This window comes from Pelobates fuscus, chromosome 3, assembly GCF_036172605.1.
Source record: "Pelobates fuscus isolate aPelFus1 chromosome 3, aPelFus1.pri, whole genome shotgun sequence".
Taxonomy (NCBI): Eukaryota; Metazoa; Chordata; class Amphibia; order Anura; family Pelobatidae; genus Pelobates; species Pelobates fuscus.
In genome coordinates, this window is record NC_086319.1 from 341,227,348 (window position 1) to 341,251,379 (window position 24,032).

At 46.1% G+C, this 24,032-nt stretch overlaps 1 protein-coding gene across 1 annotated transcript in view; it reads left to right on the forward strand.

Moving 5' to 3' along the window:
- Window positions 1-24,032, forward strand: part of LIPC (lipase C, hepatic type) — a 170,312-nt gene that overhangs the window by 100,112 nt on the left and 46,168 nt on the right. Inside the window, exons 3-4 of the mRNA XM_063449119.1 lie at window positions 1,656-1,849; window positions 4,004-4,183. Coding sequence (XP_063305189.1) covers window positions 1,656-1,849; window positions 4,004-4,183 — 374 coding nt within the window. The remainder of the gene's footprint in view (window positions 1-1,655; window positions 1,850-4,003; window positions 4,184-24,032) is intronic.

Consider the following 24,032-nt stretch of genomic DNA (forward strand, 5'->3'; position numbering starts at 1 on the left):
GGATGTCGCCGTATACAGCCACTGTATTGCCTTCAAAGGTTATGTTCCCCTGCGTTCTAGAGTAGGTCATGATCGCATTCTTGACAGCAACATCACGTGTTACCGCTATCACATCTCTGGCGGAGCCCTCAGGTGCTGCTGGGGACTTTCGGACCCTGAACACCGAGGTGATCAGTGGCGGGGCAGTCCCTCCCCTGATTCCTAGTGTGTCTATGAGGCTCTGTGTATATTGCAGCAGCTTCTCTGTGTCAATCATCTCTGGGATTCCCCTGAGACGTATGTTTCTACGTCTATGGCGCGTTTCCAGCATTGTTACCGTGCGGTTCAGCTTCTGCACTTGCGATGTCAGTCCCTCCATCTGCGTTCTAGCCTCCTGCATTTGGCTTTCTCTTTTTGCTTCTTTTGCCTCTATAGCTCTGACCTTGTTGTGGACTATCACCACCTCTGCCTGGACCTCTTGTAGGTCTTCCTTCCATACCTTTCTGAGGTCCAGTAGGAGCTTTTTAATGTCCCCTTTTGTTGCAGGGGCTGAGTCCTCGTCTGGTTCGGATGATTCGGATTCCCTGCCCGATTGCAGTGTAAGGGGTTCGTCCTCCTCTGGGGAGTCATCCGACATCTCCTGTTCTGTGCTGGCTTCCGGCGCCATCTTGGATATCGGACGCGGCACGTGCCTTTCAAAGGAGAGTCGGATGTCTGGTAGGCGATGTGTCTCTGGGCGCTGAATTTTTCTATTTTTTCGCCCCATTGTGTCCTGAAGTGGGGGTGAGGGTTTCGGTCAGGTAAGTCTCTGTTTTTTTCGGCCAAAGTCTAATTTCTGCTTGTTTTGCACGGAGCCTCGCACAGAGACGTCCGCTCAGTCTCTCAGTCGGCCACGCCCCCCGTTGATCTCATTTCTAATACGCTTTTCTTATTTTTTATTTTCCTTGTGATAATTTGTTAATGATTTTTAGACATTTTCATCAGTATTGTATCTAAATTATCCATGTCTCATTCTATACTTGCATTAGTCATACATTAATAGATACAACTTATTTTGAATGTTGTTCGTATTCATATGTGGACATATGTGGACTATATATAACAAATATAATTTTCTCGGTTTTATTATTTTACTTGTTTTATTTTGTTTTCTCGCCACCTCTCTGTCCTTTCTGTATTCTTTATGGTTGAATTTAAGTGAAATGGTTAAATTATCATGTATAAGAATGTCTATGGGAAAAAAATTATAGCTACTAACAGCATTCTCTCTTGCTTTAATATCTGCTGGGAGTGACTGAATTGGGAACGTTTTCATATATCTACTGTTGGCATTTTTTCTCTTCCTACATGTGAAATCCCTCCTGGCCTGTAAGATTATAACAAATGAAAGCTACACCCATTGAGATGAAAATATTGAGTGGATTTTCATTCTTATCTAACACTAATGGAGAAAAGCTCAACCCTAATTTCCACTTTGTTAACAGTATTGAAGTTGTCATATCATGTTAGACCATGTGTCACAAAGAGTTGGAGGGAAATTGAAAGTCCCATAATTCTTTGCATGGTTCTTGCCATTTTCGTTCAGCTTTCCCTCTGACTTCAATCTGTTTGTCTATGCTGCAATGTTATCTGTTGTATTTAAATGCAAACGTTTCATTGTTGTAAACGCATTACAGGCATTACTATTGCGGACAATCACCAAGCATTACGATTCAGAGAAAATCGACACATCACGCAGACCAAGTTTAAAGTATATGAGGACGGGACAGGTGACGATTTTTGTGAAGTTCGAATTCTTCAGCCAGAAACTCTGGAAAAGTGCTCGTTTAATGCCTCACTTCCTTTGGTCATTTTAGTTCATGGATGGTCGGTAAGTATTTATCAGGGTTCGGTAACTGCAATTCGGTAACTGGAATTCTGCCATTATCTGCATGTGCCAATATCATTCCCATAGCATTTGGGTGTTTCTTCTTGCTAATGGCACAAGACCTCATTTCATATTATAATCTTCCCCTTCTTGCTGAAAGATGAGAACGTCCTCATAACTCACTACAGTATGTTTCTACCAACCATGCAAAATATCACAAAGGTACATCTGTGGCAGTGCTATTTTTCAAAGATGACAATGTAGAGATATCTAAATTATCACTGAGTCCAAACATATAGAGCAACATTCTCCTCTTATAATTAAACACACTATCTCAAGGGACCCGTTGGAGGATTAATCACAGGATGCCATGAGATAGACCGGGGCCCCAGAACTTTAAAATGCTGTGACAAATTCAACTCTACTATATGAAGATTAAATAAGAGGCAGCCTAAACTGCATTGGGCCTGTATGATTTTAAACAATCTCTGAAACCACCTACCTCTCAGATCAGACCAGAGACTAACTTCAAAACAGAGGCATACTTTGGTGACATAATTGAAAATGTATTTTGGCATTCCCCCTTCTCACAAATGCACATACTCACATATAGATACAGTACATATTCATATATAGATTGACATTAATATTCACATGTACTTACATTCATATACACACATACATTCATATGCACACACAGATACAAAGATATACATACAGACTCATACAAAAACATACACATTAACACATATAAACATACACATCCTTATACACACACAAACATATACACACACATTCACACACACAGACACTCATACACATGAACAAAGACTTCATTTTTATTTTTTTATTTATTTAGTTTTCCCACAATGAGGTCCATTCAGACTCTCTTTTCCTACCTTGCAAGGGAGCTGGAGAGGAACCTTATTTTTGGTGTCGACTGGTTTGCTGCTGGGATCTCTGATTACCAAGCTCCCTATTGCTCTGTACTGATGTAGGGCTGGTGTGATGTCACATACACCGGCTCCCAGCAATGTATAGAGTGAAAAATGGAGCAGGGCAGTCAGCACTGGACAGTGTCAGTGCATTCTATGGTAAGGAGGTACTCTGTCCAGCCCTTCCTGCCTGTCACCTTGGGTGGGCTGCCACTTCTGCCCTCCGGTTAATACATTACTGCTTCACAGGTCTTCTATACCAAGAGTGGTTCTCCAGCTCAGTATCCTCCAACATTGCAGCGTAAAGGGACACTATACTCACCAAAACAAAGTTTTGGTGTAAAGATCATGCCCCATGCAGTCTCATTGCTCAATTCTCTTCCATTTAGGAGTTAATTTACTTTGTTTATGCATCGCTGCATGTGACTTACACAGCTTTCCTACACACTTCCTGCAAAGAGTCATCTAATGTTTACACTTCCTTTATTGCAAATTCTCTTTAATTTAGAATTTCCATTCTTCTGCTCTGTTAATAGCTTGCCAGACCCCGCAGGAGCCTACTATATGTAATTAAAGTTCATTTTACAGAGCAGAAGATAAAGACTTTTAAAGTATGTTACATCTACTTAAAAATTAAACCTTTTATTTCCATGCAGGCTAGCTGAGTCACAGCCAGGGGAGGTGTGGCTAGGGCTGCATAAACAGAAACAAAAGAGATTTAACTCCTAAATGGCAGATAATTGAGCAGTCAGACTTCAAAGGCACAATTTATAAACAAAAACTGCTTCATTAAACTAAAGTTGTTTTGGTGATTGTAATGTCCCTATAAGTTAGAGTTAGATGCAGTCATCACTACCTTTTTCTTAAGCAAATAGATGACTTTCAGAATGCACAGCACATCCACATTCCAAAGAGCAAATAAATGTATGTGTGCAAACATTCAGCGCTTCATCCACAGGAAAAAAAAGGGGGCCAGGGATAATCTGTGATATCGCATCCACTTACTGGTTGTAGATCCTAGATATTTGCTTAGGATGAGAATGCAACATACATAAATGTTAAATATTTAAACATTTTATATTTTAAATAAATTAATAAAATATATCTATTCTGTAATCACAAAAATGTAAAACATTTCTGTAAAACCAACACTACAATAAAACATATTGATTATTTTTTTTTTTCCTGTTGATAATGCAGTTATTATGTTTTTATGCTTTAGATTAATGGGAGACTGGAAAGTTGGTTATGGAAAATGGGTTCAGCTTTAAAATCAAAACAAAAGCCAATCAATGTCATTATTGCCGACTGGCTGTCCTACGCCTATGGGTTCTACCCCACTGCTGCCCAGAACACGCGCGTTATTGGGATGGAAATTGCAGAGCTTCTGGAATGGCTCGAGGTAAGAATATCATCCTTAACTAAAAATGTGTGATTTGACATCATTTATATTTGTCAACATGAATCAGTCACTTATTTTCACAAAAGCACGGGGAGAAAAAAATATATATAAAATATGTGTAATTTAGAACTGTCAGGGTCTCCTCTGAGACCCAGGGCTATTTGTGTATGTGAAGGGTAGAGAAGATTAATAGTTCTGCTGCTCTCATTTCTCACATGGAGTTCACAGAGATCCCTTGCCTTAAATCAAGCATTTATTTTGATTTCACGTTGGGTTAAGTGAATTATATTCAGTTCTTAGCAAATAGAATAAATTTTTTTTTAAATTAGTTGCAACGCAGTCACTAAAAATCCTAAATCTTCTTATATATTAAAGGGAACTGTCAATTCTCAGGATTTTTTATATTCTGTTTACTTAATGTTTAATAAATATGTAATAGCAAAGTGTGTAAAATAAAATGAAATTTAGAAATCTATATCTCATTAATATGCAACTGTGTAATGCAATGTCAGTCATTGTTATAAGCTCTGTCCTTTGCACTTGGCCATCAGCATAAAAAAAAAGTTTAGAGAATACATGGGAAAAAATTCTCTCTCTCTTTCTCATTTGTAATATTTGCTTCTGTTTTGCTCTGGACCATACTGGATTATGATGAAATGTTCCAAATCTTTAAAGTTAAAGGGACACTATAGTCACCAGAACAACTACAGCTTATTGAATTTGTTCTGGTGAGTATAACCATTACCTTCAGGCTTTTTGCTGTAAACACAGTCTTTTCAGAGAAAATGCAGTGTTTACATTACAGCCTAGTGATAACTTCACCGGCCACTCCTCAGATGGTTGTTAGAGATCCTTCCAGGGTCATGGCTGCCTAAAATGCATTCAGTGTCTCCTCCCTCTGCATGGAGACACTGAACTTTCCTCATAGAGATTCATTGATTCAATTCATCTCTATGAGGAGATGCTGATTGGCCAGGGCTGTGTTTGAATTGTGCTGGCTCTGCCCCTGATCTGCCTCTTTGTCAGTCTCAGCCAATCCTATGGGGAGGCATTGTGATTGGATCAAGCTGCCACTTCTGCTGATGTCAGCAGGCAGTGGGCAGATCAAAAGGAAACAGGGACAAAGCCAGCAGCTTCAGGCTTGAATACAAGCCTTTAATATAAATTGAAAATAAAATTTAGCATACAAAAAAAAAAAGTTTTATTTAATGGTATACATATATATTGTCTGATATGGCAACAAGCTTGCCTTCTATAGCTATCTCAGCAAGCCCATTGTCCTCCCCCCCACCCCCACCCCTGAGTGGCGGGTGGGGGCTCTAAATTAGAATAAGGGGGGGACCTATTGTCCTCTCCCCCCGCCCCACCACTGAATAGACATGCCCCTACTCGCGGTATAGCGAGTAGGGGCATAATTTACCAATACTAAGTAATCTTTACTTAGTATTAGTAAATTTGGCTCAAAGACCAATTTAGGTATTTCAGCCCTTTAGTAGATAGCTCCCTAATACCGTAGGAATTAGGGAGTTATCTACTTATTCATTCATGTAATTCCATTGACTGGCTAAGTAACTTTTTACATTTTATATGAATGTATTTTACTTGATTGTTGTAAGTGTTGCAAATGCTTACAGCTGAATCCTGGCTATGTTTGTGATGTAGAATTATTAAAAAACCTTTATTAAATTTTTGCACTAACTCCATTTAACTTCATTATATGACAGATTTTCCTAACAGCATTTAGAATATTAGAAAGAGAATGTATTTTCTAGAAGAATATGACTAACACCGGAATTATCAAGTTCCTGTAATATGTAACAATGTATGCCATAGCTAGGTCGAAACTGCTCTAATGAAATGTCCATTCTCTAAAAAGCCTTGAAACTAACCTCGAAGCTAAACGGTGCCAAGTACTCAAAATGGCTGGCTGCCAGATTCCCCCTCCCATCGAGCGAGCCTCGTGCTAACCACAATGGCGCCTGGATCTTATGTCCCATCCCTGTCAGAAATGACGACATCCCATGATGGGAGGATGCCCCACTAGCCACTTAACCCTTAAGCCAATTACTAATATAGATGGGAGGGCATTTAACTTACCACTTAGCACATAGACCAATTAATGATGTTTATTTGTTGTTATCTTGATATTCTATGATGATGTAATATTGCCTTTAAAAGGGTCTGCATACCCGTTTTTTAACCAGATGCCATTAAATTTTCTGAAGTTATTTTTAACCTGAACTCCATGTGTCAGTGTGAATTTACTTCTGCGTATACGCAATTTAATCATCTCAGATTTGGACAGGAACAGATAGTCATTCAAACATATTTGTTTGCTTAAAATAATCTATGTCAATTGGCGCATCCAACGTGGGGCTTTGGGTTATGACCTATCTGGCAGCCGTCCAATAAGACCTGGGTAGATGAATCCTGGGGGAAGGAAGGAGATTGATCACCTCTGAATACACGGTGGAGACTGCAGCAGCCCGGTATGTTCCTTTTCCCCTTTGATTTATCTGTCCAAGTGTCTGTGACTGCTACCAAGAGGACATCAAAGACAGGTAATATCTTGCCCAGAGAACCTATACCTTATTTGTTAATACTTTTTACCTGCATTTTGACTATCTGTTGCCTGGGTGTGTTTGTATTGGTCTGTCTTTAGATTAAGTGCCCCGGTAGAGTGTTTGTCTGTTTACCCCTTTTTGGGATAAAGGGGGGTGGATCTCTGGTAGTTTGCCTGGGGGTCCTTTGTTTGTCTGTTTGCCCCTTTTGGGATAAAGGGGGGTGGACCTGTGGGTGTTTGCCTGGGGGTCCTCTGTAGCCTGTTTACCCCTTTTAGGAGCCACGTGGCTGTGGCTGCAGGGAAAAAGGGGGGTGGACCTGTGGAAGTTTTCCTGGGGGTCTTCTTTGCCTGTTTACCTCTTTTAGGTGCTGGGTAGCTGCAGCAGTAAGGAAAAAGAGGAGGGGGGAATCTGTGGAGGGGTGTAGACTCATTGCTTCCTGGGGATTCCCCATGGTGTCACTTTGATAGCCTAGCTAGCCTCATTGTGCACATAGCTCTGCTTGCAGAGAGGTGGTACCCTCCAGCTTCGAGCGCTGAGGCTGGTGGCATTCCAATTTTATTTGTGGCGGGTGGGTTCTAGCAGGCATTGCTGTCTCCAGCACCACGTGGTAGTGAGACTTACGGGTGGGTCCGTAGGGGCGCTACGGGAGTGTGGGAAGTGGTGGTCACGTTTATCGGTCCACTTTTAACAAGGGAGGCTATACAGGATGCGGGTCGGAGATGGTTGCTGTTTTCTGTGGCCGCTGGTAGTGAGACTTGAGGAAGTCATTCTCCGAGCGGGGACACTACGAGGTTGAGGGAGGTGGCTTCGGCCACATGAGTAAAGGAAAGGGATTATTGTTGAATTTATTTGAACTGTGATGCATGCACTGTATTTTAATTGAAATGTTGTCTTAATTGGGAGTCCTTCAAACTCCTGTGTCTGTCTCTTCTTTCACTTTTTACTTTTACTCTACTTCCTGTGTTATTTACACTTTCCCCTCCTATTTCTCTTGTGAGAGAAGTAATTGGTCACACACTTCTCACCTCGCTCCAATCCGTGGCTACCTCAGGTAGGCGGAATGAGTGACTAGTCTACGTTTTGGGAAGACGCACTTGGGGACCCACCCTCAAGTGGCAGTCGAGCATTGTAGACACTCTGTTTCATCTTCCTTACTCTATATCTGGGACGCCTTTTATAGGGGGAATGGGACAGGGATTAGAAAAGCCCAGTAAGGGCTGGTTAGCGTGTGATCTAGTTGAGGACAGAGAGGGTGAAGAGATGGTTAAAGGAGTTGAAAAGATTGCTAAGGTGTGTAAGATTGCTGTGCCTTCATGTGGTAGATTACAGCCAGAGAGCTGGCGCAGATTACTAACAGAGAAGAAAGGCAAGCTTACAGATAATGCTTTGCTGGTACAGAGTAGCAAGAGCTATTCAGCAGGAAAGTTGGGTTGAGGAAGAACTAGATAACAAAGGGTTAAGAATGTATGTATATCATAATAATTGTGTTACTAGAAGGCTCTCCCAGCCAGAGCCCTGTCATGGGGTCCAGGAGGTGACCACTCCCATCATCCCGTCAGTAATGACCGAAATGTAGCTGACCACGGTCACCATCCCTGGTCCCCACCCTACCCCAATCTTAAATGCTGTGGGGTTTTTGTATTTTGTGTTTTTTGTGTTTTGTGTTTTGCAATAATTGTAATGTAACTATCCTTCTGTCTTGTTACTGTACAGCAGTGACATGGTTAAATCTTATGCCTGTAGATTCTCTCGTGTCTCTCTCCCCCTCCCTCCCTCCTCCTCTCTCTCTCTTGCTTCTGGTCTCCGTGCGGAGGTGCGGGGGGGAGTGAGGGGGGTGGCATGCTTGCGATTCAGATGCATAGCTACCGATAAGAATTAGAAATGGAATTAATAATGGGGGAGATTGGTTGCATTCCGTGAGTTTATTTTGCATCATGTTAGTATTTTAAAGGTATATGTTTCTAGAGACAGCTTTACGGGCTGTTAGATGTATGATTTCAACTGTCTTATTTAATCCGTCAAGTCTGTCCATAGTTTAGTATTTCATTTTGCCGAACAGAATGCTGCTTCTCTGATTTATTTTATTAGGCAATACTATAGTGTAATGTAGAAATGCCCTAAAAGAAAATGGCCCCTAGTACAAAAGAAGGTTGTCCTTAAGTGACAGCACTCCTGCCCTCACTTCTGCCCTTACCATATCAGTGAAGTCATTTCCGCCCGTATGGCTGCCTGGATCATGAGACCTACTCCTATCATGCTCATCCTATCTTAAGACATGCTGTTTTCCTTAAATCCCACATATTATGAACAGGAAAGTTATAATTACTAAAGGGAAAAACTAGAAAGTTTCAATAATTTAATTTAATGGTAATACAATTAAGGATTGGTCTCAAAATGTTTTGATCTAATTGAAAAGGAACCAGTAAACATTATAAGCCTAACTATTAACAAATGGATAAGGTGGGAGTGTGTTCCAATCTGCCTTTGTTGGATAATGTTTGCCTCCAAGATTAAAGACTGACTAACATAATTTTTGATGTAAGCCCAGATATTTTATTATTGCATATGCATAGAAGTTGAGACTTTGGGCATTATAGTGTATTGATTCTAGATCTATTACTAGCAGCAAGTGCATTACATAGAAACATGGAGATAAGAACACGGCAGATAAGAACCATTCGGCCCATCTAGTCTGCCCCGTATTATAAATACTTTCATTAGCCCCTGGCATTATCTTATAGTTAGGATAGCCTTATGCCTATCCCACGCATGCTCTTTTACTGTGTTAACCTCTACCATTTCAGTTGGAAGGCTATTCCATGCATCCACTACCCTCTCAGTAAAGTAATACTTCCTGATATTATTTTTAAACCTTTGTCCCTCTATTTTAAGACTATGTCCCCTTGTTGTGGTAGTTTTCCTTCATTTAAATATAGTCTCCGCTTTTACTGTGTTGATTCCCTTTATGTATTTAAAATGCTTTTATCATACTTCCCCTGTCTCGTCTTTCCACCAAGCTATACATGTTAAGATCCTTTAACCTTTCCTGGTAAGTTTTATCCTACAATCCATGAACTAGTTTAGTAGCCCTTCTTTGAACTCTCTCTAAGGTATCAATATCCTTCTGAGGATATGGTCTCCAGTACTGTGTACAATACTCCAAGTGAGGTCTCACCAGTGTTCTGTACAATGGCATGAGCACTTCCCTCTTCCTACTGCTAATACCTCTCCCTATGCAGCCAAACATTCTGCTAGCATTTCCTGCTGCTCTATTGCATTGTACATTGTCATTAACAGCCAGAAACTGGAAAACAGAAAGGTGAATTAATGTATAGCTGTTTATAAAGCTTAACAAAATCTCCATTATCTTTTTCATTTATTTCGCAGAAGACAATGTTATTTGTCTATTTTGTATGTTTTAAAAATACATTATCAGTGAAGAGTAGAAAAAGTTTTATCCCATTTGTGAGACATAAAATTGTGATAATGTATATTTGTGATATAAGTAAGAATTACATTTTGAGATGTTAGAAATAAATAAAATAAAGAACGAGAGTCAGGGATAGCGTCTGTCTCCACGGGCACAAGTCTGGTGTGGGAGATGTAGTGGGTTAGCCACTGCGGGACACCCACGGAGTGAAGCGTTCGAGGCCTGTTCAGACAAGATGAGCATGTTAGCCTTTTTTTATTTTTCTCTAGGGAAAGCATAGGGTCAGTTAATAGTTGTTGTACATGGGCTATTTGCAGCCTCCATAGCGGAAGAGAATCCTACCTGCCTCCTAATTTCTACCTAGTCTTGATTTCTGATGTATCCTCCACTGCTACATCACCTGTCTGCTCCCTTACCTGCCCACCCCCGCTTACTCCTTCCACCGATCCCTCCCCTTCATCTACAGTCCCCTCTACTCCACTTTCTCCTCCTACTCCTCCCTCTACTCCACATACTCCTCCTCCTACTCCTCTCTCTACTCCACCTTCTCCTCCTCCTACTCCTCCCTCCTCCTCCTACTCCTCCCTCCTCCTCCTACTCCTCCCTCTACTCCACCTTCTCCTCCTCTTACTCCTCCCTCCTCCTCCTACTCCTCCCTCTACTCCACATACTCCTCCTCCTACTCCTCTCTCTACTCCACCTTCTCCTCCTCCTACTCCTCCCTCCTCCTCTTACTCCTCCCTCCTCCTCCTACTCCTCCCTCTACTCCACCTTCTCCTCCTCTTACTCCTCCCTCCTCCTCCTACTCCTCCCTCCTACTCCACCTTCTCCTCCTCCTACTCCACCTTCTCCTCCTCCTACTCCTCTCTCCTCCTTCTCCTCTACTCCTCCTCCTACTCCTCTCTCTACTCCACCTTCTCCTCCTCCTACTCCTCCCTCCTCCTCTCACTCCTCCCTCCTCCTCCTACTCCTCCCTCTACTCCACCTTCTCCTCCTCTTACTCCTCCCTCCTCCTCCTACTCCTCCTCCTCCTCTTACTCCTCCCTCCTCCTCCTACTCCTCCTCCTCCTCTTACTCCTCCCTCCTCCTCCTACTCCTCCCTCCTACCCCACCTTCTCCTCCTTCTACTCCTCCCTTCTCCTCCTACTCCTCCCTCTACTCCACCTTCTCCTCCTCCTACTCCTCTCTCTACTCCACCTTGTCCTCTTCTCCTCCTCCTACTCCTCCCTCTACTCCACCTTCTCCTCCTCCTACTCCACCTTCTCCTCTTCCTACTTCTCCTGTCCTTCCTACTCCACCTTCTCCCCCTCTCGCTCCATCCACTACTCATTCCTCCATCTCCCCACCACCATATCTATATCCTTTATATGCTTCCTCCCTTCTTATTCCTTACCAATTTCCTCCGCCCATAGACAACTCTGCCTCTACCTGACAACATTATATTTTGAAGAAAAGTTGCTCCGGCCACTCTTCCGCCACTTCCCAGGGGGGAATACCACACTACGAAAAATTATTCAGACTGGTGGAGGTACACTTCATCATGAAAGACCTGTTTTGGGCACTCTCAAGGAAATAGTGCGGTCCTGACCCAGATACCCATGGAAGTAAGACACCTGTATCATCACTGGGAGGTGGCTGTCCCTCATGTTTTCTTCACTAAGTCCCCAGAAATCTCATGGAAGGAACCTGACTCATTAGAACAAAAACATGAAACACTAAAAATCAATATCAGCTCTCTACAGAGGGGGGTCAGCAAGAGAACTGTAAATAGAAAGACAAATACCCCCAATCTCACACAGAAATAGGTGAGGAAACCTCTTCTACTGCTCCTCATGGTTGCTTTGAACAGATGAAAGAAGAAACAAGACACCTCTCAACAGGGCATGCAGTAGCTTTACGAGATCCTGACTCCACTCTGTTTGCGGATAAAGAGGAAAGGTACCATACTGGATTTGCTGTTGCTACAGAAGATCAGGTACGTCAAGCATCTTCACTTTCCTCACCCACATCTGCTCAAGACGCTGAATTGACAGCCTTCTCAGTGGCATGCAAAATGCCTGAAGGAAGACATGCCAATACCTACACTGACTCAAGATATGCCCTGGGTGCGGCACATGATTTCGGATCAATCTGGAAGACAAGAAGCACCACTCAGCTGACCAAGCTGCCAACCAAGCCACAAGTGTACCAAGGGAAGTGGACAGAAGGGTGTCCGCTGAAGAAACTTCTATACTCACCATGTAGATCCTATCCACAGATCTCAAGCTTCTGAAAGAATGACAAGCAGCTGCTGACCCTGAAGAAATACAAAGCTGGAAAACAGAAAGGGGCAACCCTTGAAGACGGGCTGTACTCCAACACTCTCAAGTTCTGTTTACCCAAAAAACATGTACTGGGCAGTGGGCCCATGGATTTTTATACCTATCCAAGACCCTCATGAACTCTTTGATCTCTAAATACTCTGAAGCACCTAGAATTACTCCTCTAATCATCAGTTACTGCCGATCCTGTGTCATTTGTGCCAAGGACAGCTCAGGCAGAAGAGGAGGAGAATCCTAAGCACCTAGCTAACTCTCACTATCCCTTTCAAGAATCCAAGTGACGGGGGGCGTGGTCTGGATGCCAGCGAAGATGGCCGCATAGAGCGAGAGCTCCGCACCCCGGCGCCCTAAGAAAGCACTGTAACCGGCACCAGTCCCGACCCTTGAGCTGTAGGCTTAGCCCTGGACTCCCCTGTTGCTGCGGCCAATGTCTAATCGCAAACTGCACAAGAAACGAGGCACCAGCGACGCTCCGTCCGTGGTGGACATGTTTGCGGCCCAGAGGCCTGCCACATGCGGCCCGACCGCGGCCACGAGCCCGAGCGCGTCTCACCGCGGGGACCCGGCCCGGGCACCGGAGGGTCCACCGGAGGACTATTCCAACGCCATCCTTCAGTCCATTGCGGACGTTAAAGGCTATCTGGCCGAAGAAATTAAAAAATCTGCCATAGAAGTCAAGGCGGAAATTGCCGCCATCGGAGTACGCACAACCCAGATCGAGCAGCAAATGAGCACCGTGGTGCAAGCGCACAACCAGTCGGTCACCCTAACGAATTCCCTCCTCACCAGAGTCACAGACCTTGAATTGGAGCTGGAGGACGTCTCCAACCGCTCCAGAAGAAACAATCTGCGCATTCGTGGCCTACCTGAGGCGGTGGGGGACACAGAACTCGAAGAAGTCCTCCTCGCCTGCTTCCAAAAGAGCCTCCCCGATATCCCTGCTCACCTCTGGCTAGTGGACAGGGTTCACAGGGCCCTATGGGCCAGGGGGCCGAAGACCAGCCCGCCCCGCGATGTCATCATGCGGTGGCATTACTACACGACCAAAGAGGCCATAATGCACCAAAGCAGAAAGGAGACCTACGAGCATCAAGGAACCAGCTTCCAAATCTTTCAAGATGTGGCGCCTGCCACCCTCCTTCGCCGCAAAGAGTGGAAGCCGGTCACTGACCTGCTGAGAAGAAGCGGCTTGCGCTTTGCCTGGGGATACCCTTTTAAGATCCTGGTCTTCAAGGGCCCCAAGCCATCAGTGCTGCTCCCGACGACGGATATACCCACCTTCCTTGCCGACTTGGGATTGGACTTGCCAGCAGATTTCCAGACCCCGCACTCCCACACAGGTCTTTTGACCAGGCTCGACCCCCAGCGCACACGACTCTCAGAGGGACTAACGCTAGCACTGGACGGACATTGGGTCCCGAGTGTGGACTATGAGCGGTGATTTGGACACTCCCTGTGACCACATGAGCATGAGTTTATTGTGTATAATGCCCTGAACCTTCCCTAAACAGTTACTGGTAGCACTGGGCTATAATGGGTTGTCATAGTCTGGGGACGGGTGGTAGGTAACTATGATAGAAGTCCCATATAACCAGGTGACTCGAGCCCTTAGCATAACTCCAGAGAGCTGTAGGAGAGCCCGCTGCATCACTTTCCCCTCAGCCACTGTATATTATGCTCGGGCACCCTCCTGAGAGAGGCAGGGACACCCTTTGTGTGCCAGGTGAGCCGGAGAGAGGGAGACCGGAGGAGATGTGATTGACACTAGGTGGGCTTGTTTGGGGTGGGTTGGGGGAAATGTTTTTTTGTTTCTTGCATGCACCCACAGAAGTTAAGGTTAGACTGTTGCACTATGGATGGGCAGGGGGGGGGTTTCACTGGGATTGGGGGGGGGCACTGGCGCATCCACAACATTCACTATCAGCCCCAATATGGCGGACGGGGGATCCCAAATGAGTGGGAAGCCCAGCGCCGTCCTGTGATGACGCGATGGGAGGGGTTTGCCCGGCGATGGGGAGGTTGTGCGGAGATCTCCCTTGGGAGGGGCCTCCTCTTCCGGCTGCCCACCCTTCGCCGGTCTGCCCGTAATGTTCCCGGGGGTCCTCCCCTTCGCCCCCGACGGCTGAGCCGTGGGGGGGAGGCGCTCGCTACGGCTCCCCCCCCCCTGCTCCCCCCCCCAGGGGATCCTGGGTATCGCTGCCACCCGGGCTTGAGGGTTTGGGGTCCTGGACTTACTACGCTCTAATTGGGCTCCGCCGGGGTGCTCTTCGGCTGTGTCTCCCCCCCGTTTTGAGGTGATTCCCTTGGCGCGGAGGTGATCTACCCCCAGAGCTCCTGGCACGGCCTAAGACCAGGACTACTACTGTTTATTGTATATAGTAATATTGTTTTCTTGTACAATACTTTGTTTTGATCTGTTTTGTTCTGTTTTGGTGTTGAAGCTGCAGACACTAAAGTGACCCCACCACCTCAACTACCTATTTTCACCAGACGCGACTGCGTACCCTACGCGGCCGCACACCTCCCCCCCCGATCCCTCCCCCTTTCCCCCCTTACCTTCCCCTGCCCCCCCTGCACCCCGACTGGACCTGAGGCGGGAGACGGCACCGCCACATAACTCACACCCTCAGTGCAGGCACGCGGGTGCCCTTGGTATTGTCGGATACTCTGCCTCGCAGCCCCTCTCCACACAATGGCACTTAAACTAACGTCCCTGAACGTTAACGGGCTTAACAGCCCAAATAAACGTAGACTTCTCCTCCGCGAACTCAGACGCCAAAAATCGGACATTGCGTATATTCAGGAAACCCATCTGCCACGCACCTCAGGGCTACAACTCACTAACCATGTGTACAACAGGGCATACGCTTCCAGGGCACTCTGTAAACGAAATGGGGTGGAGATACTAATCCATAAAAATTGCCCGTTCATGGTAACCTACACCTATGAGGATGGGGAGGGCCGGTACGTGGTCCTTTCGGGCACGCTTCACTCCAATACTTACCACCTAGTCAACGTATATGAAAATGGTTGTTTGGTATATAAGGCAATCCACGGTATGGGACCAGACTATCTGAAGGATAAATTCACACGCTATGCTCCCAGTCGATCCTTGAGATCGGCTGATTTAGCCTTATTGAAGATTCCAAATTTTAAAAAGAAAAAGTGCGGAGGGAGGACGAGTGATGTTCAGGGAGCGCAATTTTGGAACTCCCTGCCTCTGACATTAAGACTTGAGAATGATCTATTGAAGTTCCGCCGGAGCTTAAAAACAGTTTTATTTGCTCAGGCATACGGGATGACATGAAATTTTTAACCTGGTTCAAATGCATGTGATTATAATGCTGTTGTGTGCTGGATATTGTTTTGCTTGTTTTTGATTGCTGGTATGCGCATCGAGACCCTATGGGTAATAAGACTGGGTTTCTTAAGAATTTTTAATAAATAAATAATAAATAATATGCCCCCAATGCTTCCAATAGGGATTTCTGGACTGAATTAGAAACCCTGATTATGGGCCTTCCCAGGGGACTGCTAATACTGGGGGGTGACTTGAATGCCACGCCATGCCCGGCACTAGACAGAGGGGGAGGTCTTTGTTTGCCTAGGTCCCAGGGTAAGGGGGGTCAGGACAAACTCTTGCACACATTTATCCAACGCATGGGTCTACTCGACCCGTGGAGGCTCCAACACCCAAGCGTGCGGGATTATACCTTCTATTCGGCAGTACATACAACGTACTCCCGTATTGACATGTTCCTGGTCAACCCATTAGCCATGTCGTGGATCGCAACTTCTAACATAAACCTCATATCATGGTCTGACCATGCTGACATTGCTATAACCATCAGACTACCAGGCCCACACGCCCCATGGAAATGGAGGTTAAACGCCACGTTATTCAGACATCCCCAAACCAAAGAGAGAATACTTGCAGAGATCACACGTTATTTCCAGGAAAACGACACCCCAGACATCTCCCCCACCACACTGTGGGCGGCCCATAAACCAGTACTCCGGGGTCTGCTAATTAAGACGGCCACACACTTCAAAAAACAGAAACTAGAGAAGTTAGCGGACTTACAAAGCCTCCTACGCAGGGCCGAAATGAAAAACAAACAGGGAGCCACCCCACACACGATTAGAGAACTAACGGACATCAGGCGCCAACTCAGAGAGCTTATGCTGGACGATGTCAGTAGAGACATGGTCCGCAATAAGCGTTTTTACTATGAAAACGCAAATAAAATGGACACATTATTAGCGAGAGCCCTTAGACCTAAGCGTACGACGTCTAACATTGCAGTCATTAAAGACACCCAGGGACGTATTCTCAACAGCCCCAGGGACATTAGCAACGAATTCACCAAATTCTACGCCCAAGTGTACAATCACTCCCCAGCCCTTACCTTTGAGAACAGGACACACATAGCTCAAATTACAGAATTTCTACAGAAAGCCAACCTTCCACTCCTACCGACACATAGCACCGTGCCCTTAGGAGCGCCGATAGAAAAGGATGAAATAGACAGAGCAATCACAGCCCTTAAAGGAGGGAAAGCCCCGGGCCCAGATGGGTTAGACGGCTCCTACTACAAAACCTTCAGGGAACAATTGGTCCCCCGCCTAGCCGCGATGTATAAGACCTGGATGGAAGACGACCAGCCCAATGCCGACCTGGCCACAGCAGATATAGTCCTGATCCCCAAGCCCGATAGAGATGCCACGAATGTGGCAAACTACCGCCCCATCTCCCTCATTAATTTTGACCTTAAAGTCTATGCGAAGATCTTGGCGACCAGACTGAACCTCATCCTCCCCAAACTGGTCCACGCGGACCAAGTGGGTTTCGTCCCCAACCGACAACTCTATGGTAACACTAGACGGGCGGTGGACATAGTGTGGTGGGCGGGCAAGACGCGAGCGCCTTCTCTGGTCCTTTCCCTGGACGCAGAGAAGGCGTTCGACAGGATACAGTGGCCCTACATGTTTGCCCTACTAGAGGCAATGCACCTCCCCGCCGCGTTCATAACGGCGACAAAGGCACTCTACACCTCCCCGAGAGCGCAAATAGCAATCCCAGGGGTCCACTCGCCCCCCTTCGAATTGAGAAATGGCACCCGCCAAGGCTGCCCCCTCTCCCCCCTCCTCTTTATCTTAGCCCTGGAGCCCCGACTACACCTCATACGCACGAACCTGGAGATCCGGGGGGTGCGGGTGGCCACCGCAGAATTTAAAATATCGGCTTATGCCGACGACATCTTGCTCACTGTCACAAGCCCTCGAACCCCCATCCCCCATGTACTAGGGATCCTCGACAGTTATCACCAGGTATCTGGGTACAAAATCAACATTGACAAGTCTGTCGGCATGCCGATAGGGCTGACAGAAGCGGACATTCAATGGCTGCAGCAGACGATAGCCCTGAAGATTAGCACACAACCCATTAAATACTTAGGGGTTAGGCTAACGTCAACCTACGAGGACCTGTATAAGGAAAACCACCAGAGAATGATCGCGGCGCTACGGCGGGACTCGGACAGATGGCATGATCGGCCCATCTCATGGCTGGGTAGGCTGCATGCCATTAAAATGAACCTCCTCCCACGCCTCCTTTTCATTTTCCAGGCATTGCCGGTCGCCGTGGCTAAATCTGACCTTACACCCCTACAAACAGCAATAGACAACTTCATCTGGGCGGGAAAGAGACACAGAGTAGCAAGACACACCCTATACACCCCGAAGGGCAGGGGGGGACTGGGACTTCCACACCTCCACCTATACTACTTGGCAGCCCACTTAGCGCAAATTATAGAATGGCATTCGCCACCTGACACACATAGATGGGTTGACCTAGAAACGCACCTCATGAGTACTGATCTCCCTCAGTTTTGGATGTGGGTCCCGAAGCCCGACCGCCCGGAGCTTCGCACCTCCTGCCCCGCCATCCTTAACTCGATTCGGATCTGGAATGCTACTGCACACAAATTTGCCCTCACGCACCCAGTCTCGCCATTGACACCCTATCTCCGCAACAAAGCGTTTCCACCAGGCATGACCCCTAGAGACTTTCGAGGCCTTGAGAATACGGGTGTACAGCGCTACTGTCACCTGTTCCAAGACGGCTCCTTTCACACCTTTGACAGTCTCAAAACGAAGGCCCCACTAACCAATAAAGACTATTTCCGTTACCTCCAACTCAGGGACTTTGCCAGGAAACCCGAAATAGCGGTAGCGGCCAGGGCAAAGCCCACATTCTATGAGGCGTTATGTATGTCTGACGGACCGCGTGCCAGCCTCATCACCCGCCTCTACGAGCAACTAAGTGCACCCACAAAAGACTCCCACACACCCTCCTATATACTACAATGGGAGGCTGAACTCCAACAAACCCTTGACAGCGGGGACTGGCAAGATATATGGGAGGCAGCGGCCAAATCCTCAGTCTGTGTCATTCACCAAGAGCAGTACTACAAAACACTGATGAGGTGGTACACCACCCCAGTGAAGCTGCACAGAATGGGGAAAACGCCCTCGGATGACTGCTGGAGAGGCTGTGGAGCCAAGGGTACTTACCTCCACATGTGGTGGACGTGCCCTAAGGTCTCCCTATATTGGGACCAAGTAACTAAACTCCTGACAGACGTACTCCACCAACCGATTAGACCAGACCCCTGGACGTGTCTCCTAGCCAAACCTATCAACAATCTCCCACCCAGGGAACAGAAGTTAGTGAACAAGATTAACTTGGCGGCCAGACGCGCTTTGGCGCAAACGTGGCTCCAGATAGACACGCCACCATTGCACAGAGTTATAGGCAGGGCTCGAGTCCTGCAGGAACGCATGGGAACGGCGTTCCTGCACTTTTTCCAAAGCAGGAACGCCGTTCCCAGTCCTGCAGGACCTGCCCTGCTAACTGCACACAGGGGCCTTCACACGCGGCGTTCTTCTCCAGCTCTCTCAGCTTCAAATCTCGCGAGACCCGCAGCTGTAAGAGCGTTGCCACGGGTTACCATGGCAACGCTCCGCACAGGCGAGTCTCGCGAGAGTTGAAGCTGAGAGAGCTGGAGAAGAACGCCGCGTGTGATGGCCCCTGTGTGCAGCGGCTGCTACCCTCCACCGGACCACCAGGCGATCTCCCCCCTCCCTGACAAGGTAAGAAGCAGGGAGGGGGGAGTAAAGTAAAAAAAAAAACACACATAAAAGTTAAAAAGCAAATGCATCCCCCCCATCATCCAGCACACACACACATAATCCAGCACACACACACATAATCCAGCACACACACACACAATCCAGCACACACACACACAAAATCCAGCACACACACATAATCCAGTACACACACACACACATAATCCAGCACACACACACACAATCCAGTACACACACACACATAATCCAGTACACACACACATAATCCAGTACACACACACATAATCCAGTACACACACACATAATCCAGTACACACACACATAATCCAGCACACACACACATAATCCAGCACACACACACACATAATCCAGTACACACACACATAATCCAGCACACACACACATAATCCAGTACACACACACATAATCCAGCACACACACACATAATCCAGCACACACACACACATAATCCAGTACACACACACACACACATCATCCAGCACACACACACACACACATCATCCAGCACACACACACACATAATCCAGTACACACACACATAATCCAGTACACACACACATAATCCAGCACACACACACATAATCCAGCACACACACACACATAATCCAGCACACACACACATAATCCAGCGCACACACACACATAATCCAGCGCACACACACACACATAATCCAGCACACACACACACATAATCCAGTACACACACACACACATAATCCAGTACACACACACACACATAATCCAGTACACACACACACACATCATCCAGCACACACACACACATAATCCAGTACACACACACATAATCCAGTACACACACACACATAATCCAGTACACACACACATAATCCAGTACACACACACATAATCCAGCACACACACACATCATCCAGCACACACACACACATCATCCAGCACACACACACACATCATCCAGCGCACACACACACATAATCCAGCACAGACACACATAATCCAGCACACACACATAATCCAGGACACACACACATAATCCAGCACACACACACATCATCCAACACACACACACATCATCCAGCACCCACACACACAATCATCCAGCACCCACCCACACACACACACACACACACATAATCCAGCACACACACTGCATTCATTATACACAATCTGCACTTACTACAAACACACTACATTCATTATACACACTCTGCACTCATTACAAACACACTAAATTCACTGTACACACTGCACTCACTACACACACTACATTCACTATACACACTCTGCATTCATTATACACACTCTGCATTCACTACACACACACTACATACACTGCATTCATTATACACGCTGCATTCATTATACACACTCTGCACTCACTACAAACACACTACATTCACTATACACACTCTGCATTCATTATATAGACTCTGCATTCATTATACACACTCTGCACTCACTACACACTACATTCATTATACACACTCTGCACTCACTACAAACACACTACATTCACTACAAACACACTACATACACTGCATTCATTATACACAATCTGCACTCACTACAAACACACTACATTCATTATACACACTCTGCACTCACTACAAACACACTACATTCATTATACACACTCTGCACTCACTACAAACACACTACATTCATTATACACACTGCACTCACTACAAACACACTACATTCACTATACACACTTTGCACTCACTACACACTATATTCATTATACACACTGCACTCACTACACACACACTACATTCATTATACACATTCTGCACTCACTACAAACACACTACATTTATTATACACACTGCACTCACTACAAACACTTCATTATACATACTCTGCTCTCACCACAAACACACTACATTTATTATACACAATCCGCACTCACTACAAACACACTGCATTCATTATACACACTCTACACTTACTACAAATACACTACATTCATTATACACACTCTACACTTACTACAAACACACTACATTCATTATACACACACTGCACTCACAACAAACACACTACATTCATTATACACACTCTGCACTCACTACAAACACACTAAATTTATTATACACACCCTGCACTGCACTATATGCATAGGAGTGCAATTATTTTTAAGGGGGGGGGGGGAAGGAGGCGGAATCTTGGGTGAGTTCCCACACTTTTTTCCCCAGGACTTGACCCCTGGTTATAGGTAACATCAAGGAAGCTTTCCTTATGGACAAGCTCACTGCACAGGTGAGAGACACATAGACGCACTTTCTCAGGGTCTGGGAACCATGGGAGGCATACATTGACCCGTGAGCCTGCACTCCACACCCCCGCCCGGGGATGGAGACTGTCCCTTTTTTTTTTTCTTTTCCTGCTGGCCCCTGCCGTCTCCCGACGAGGGACCCCACCCCCCTTCCCTTCTTCCTCTCCCCCCTCCCTCCCCCCCCCACCCGTGGCCACTGCCTCCTCCCCTATTGGCATGTGTCGGCCTGTAGGCCGAACGGGCCGCTACTCCCGACAGATGTGCCCCACCGAGAAAGAGGCTGACCGAACTGACATGCACGGGGTCACTAAGTGCTTACACGGGCTGGGCCAGAGAATCAAGGGCAAAGGTTAGACCCCTGGTAAGACCCTCACCACCAACCAGCGCGGCCCCTTACCTTACTTGGAGCCGACCAAGAGGAGACTGGCCCAGGCATCCACCTGGCCCCATCTTTGCCACACTCCCCGCCCTTCCCTTCCCTACACACTTCAGGTTAGGTGCTGCAACTTATCCACACAGTTTTGTAGTTTTTCAAGTATACAAATATAACAGTGACCGTACAGTATGTTGCAGTGAACACGGGAACCACCACAGAAACTCTATACATAATGAGGTCGTTGGCATACATCACAACGGAATTCATATGCAGCAGGGTGGGGTGGGACCTGGGCGGCGGACTGCTGCACGGGCCCTCACAAGGCTGCCGACCGGGATACCTTCGGGTGCCGAGGCCGGCACAGCCGTCCCCCCCCCCTGTTCGACACACAGAGTGAACCAAGTATGCACCTATAACTATGCCAAAATGAGCCTGTTCCGCTGTGTACCTGTTGTGGCTTCTGCGTAAGCCATGTTGCACGTTACCTGACAACCTGTACTCTTCTTTTTTTTTTTTTTATAATTCTTTATTTTTGTTGTGCTTGAATTAACATTTGCATATCAAAAATGCCACAACAGCATTCACATACAGTTTACAAACTTTTACAAACTCTTATTCATCAACTGTTGTACAGCATCCAGCGTAAATGCACCATTTTTTTTTTGGGTTATTATAACAAGCTAAATTAGTAGAGTATAGCAATCACATATGTATGAGGAATTTTAAGTGCTATCGATATCTTCAAGTAATTTTCTCATATAGTTTTAAGTGCGACTTAGATGCAACAGCAGTGTCCCTGAAAATCTAATACCTTTCCCCCCTGACAAAACGCAACAATATATGGACTTTGAAGGGGTTTTGCTTATACTTTCGAGTAACGTTAAAGAGCATGAGAAAGAATAACATTAACTTCGCTTCGGAGGTTTGATAGGCATACAATGCACAATTTGTGTCAGGTAAGAGGGTGATATGAGTTGTAGGTAACATATATACATATATATATATATACAGGTTTCGTAACAGTCGCTTGTACATAAAAGATACAGGCTAGGTTACTCTATTCTTAGAGGTGTGCTGTTGTTGTAGGCTGGGTGGGGTGCTCTGTAACCCTGAGCTGGGGGGGGGGGGTATGTATGGATCGGGCAGCGCCTTGGTCGTGATGAACCCATCCAGCTGCCTACCCTGAAGATTGGGTGTGCTTATTGGAGAGTAGACTAGAGTGAGGGGCCGCTCCCTCTTTAGGGACTCGGATTGTGAGGTGGGGGTAACTTGGGGTGATTCGCCGTTATGTGTATTACCCTTGTTTAATTCGTTAGCTGGGGGTGCGGGGACAATTCCCCGGCTACTGCTCCACTTTATGTGTACTGTGTTAGCTTATTATGTGTTTCAATGTGCTGGGAAAGTGTCTACTATCCCTCCCCATGGCTCGGTAGGCCTTCTATCTTACTTGTCTTATGCTATGATACTTGTTTTCCCCCCTCTTGGCAATATTACCTTGTACAATAGATAAGGTCTATGTGCCCCATAAGTGCCTTCGGTTTATAGCTACAGGTAAATTTAATTCGACGGAATTCAAACTAGGTAAATTACAATTCACTAAGACAGGTACATGTCCAGAGTTGGGCATATTGGCAGAGTGAGGCGATCAAATATTTACATTATTTACATTATAAGGTAATATTTTGCGATTTAGGATGTGGTAGGCATTATTGAAGAAAAGGTCCTTCA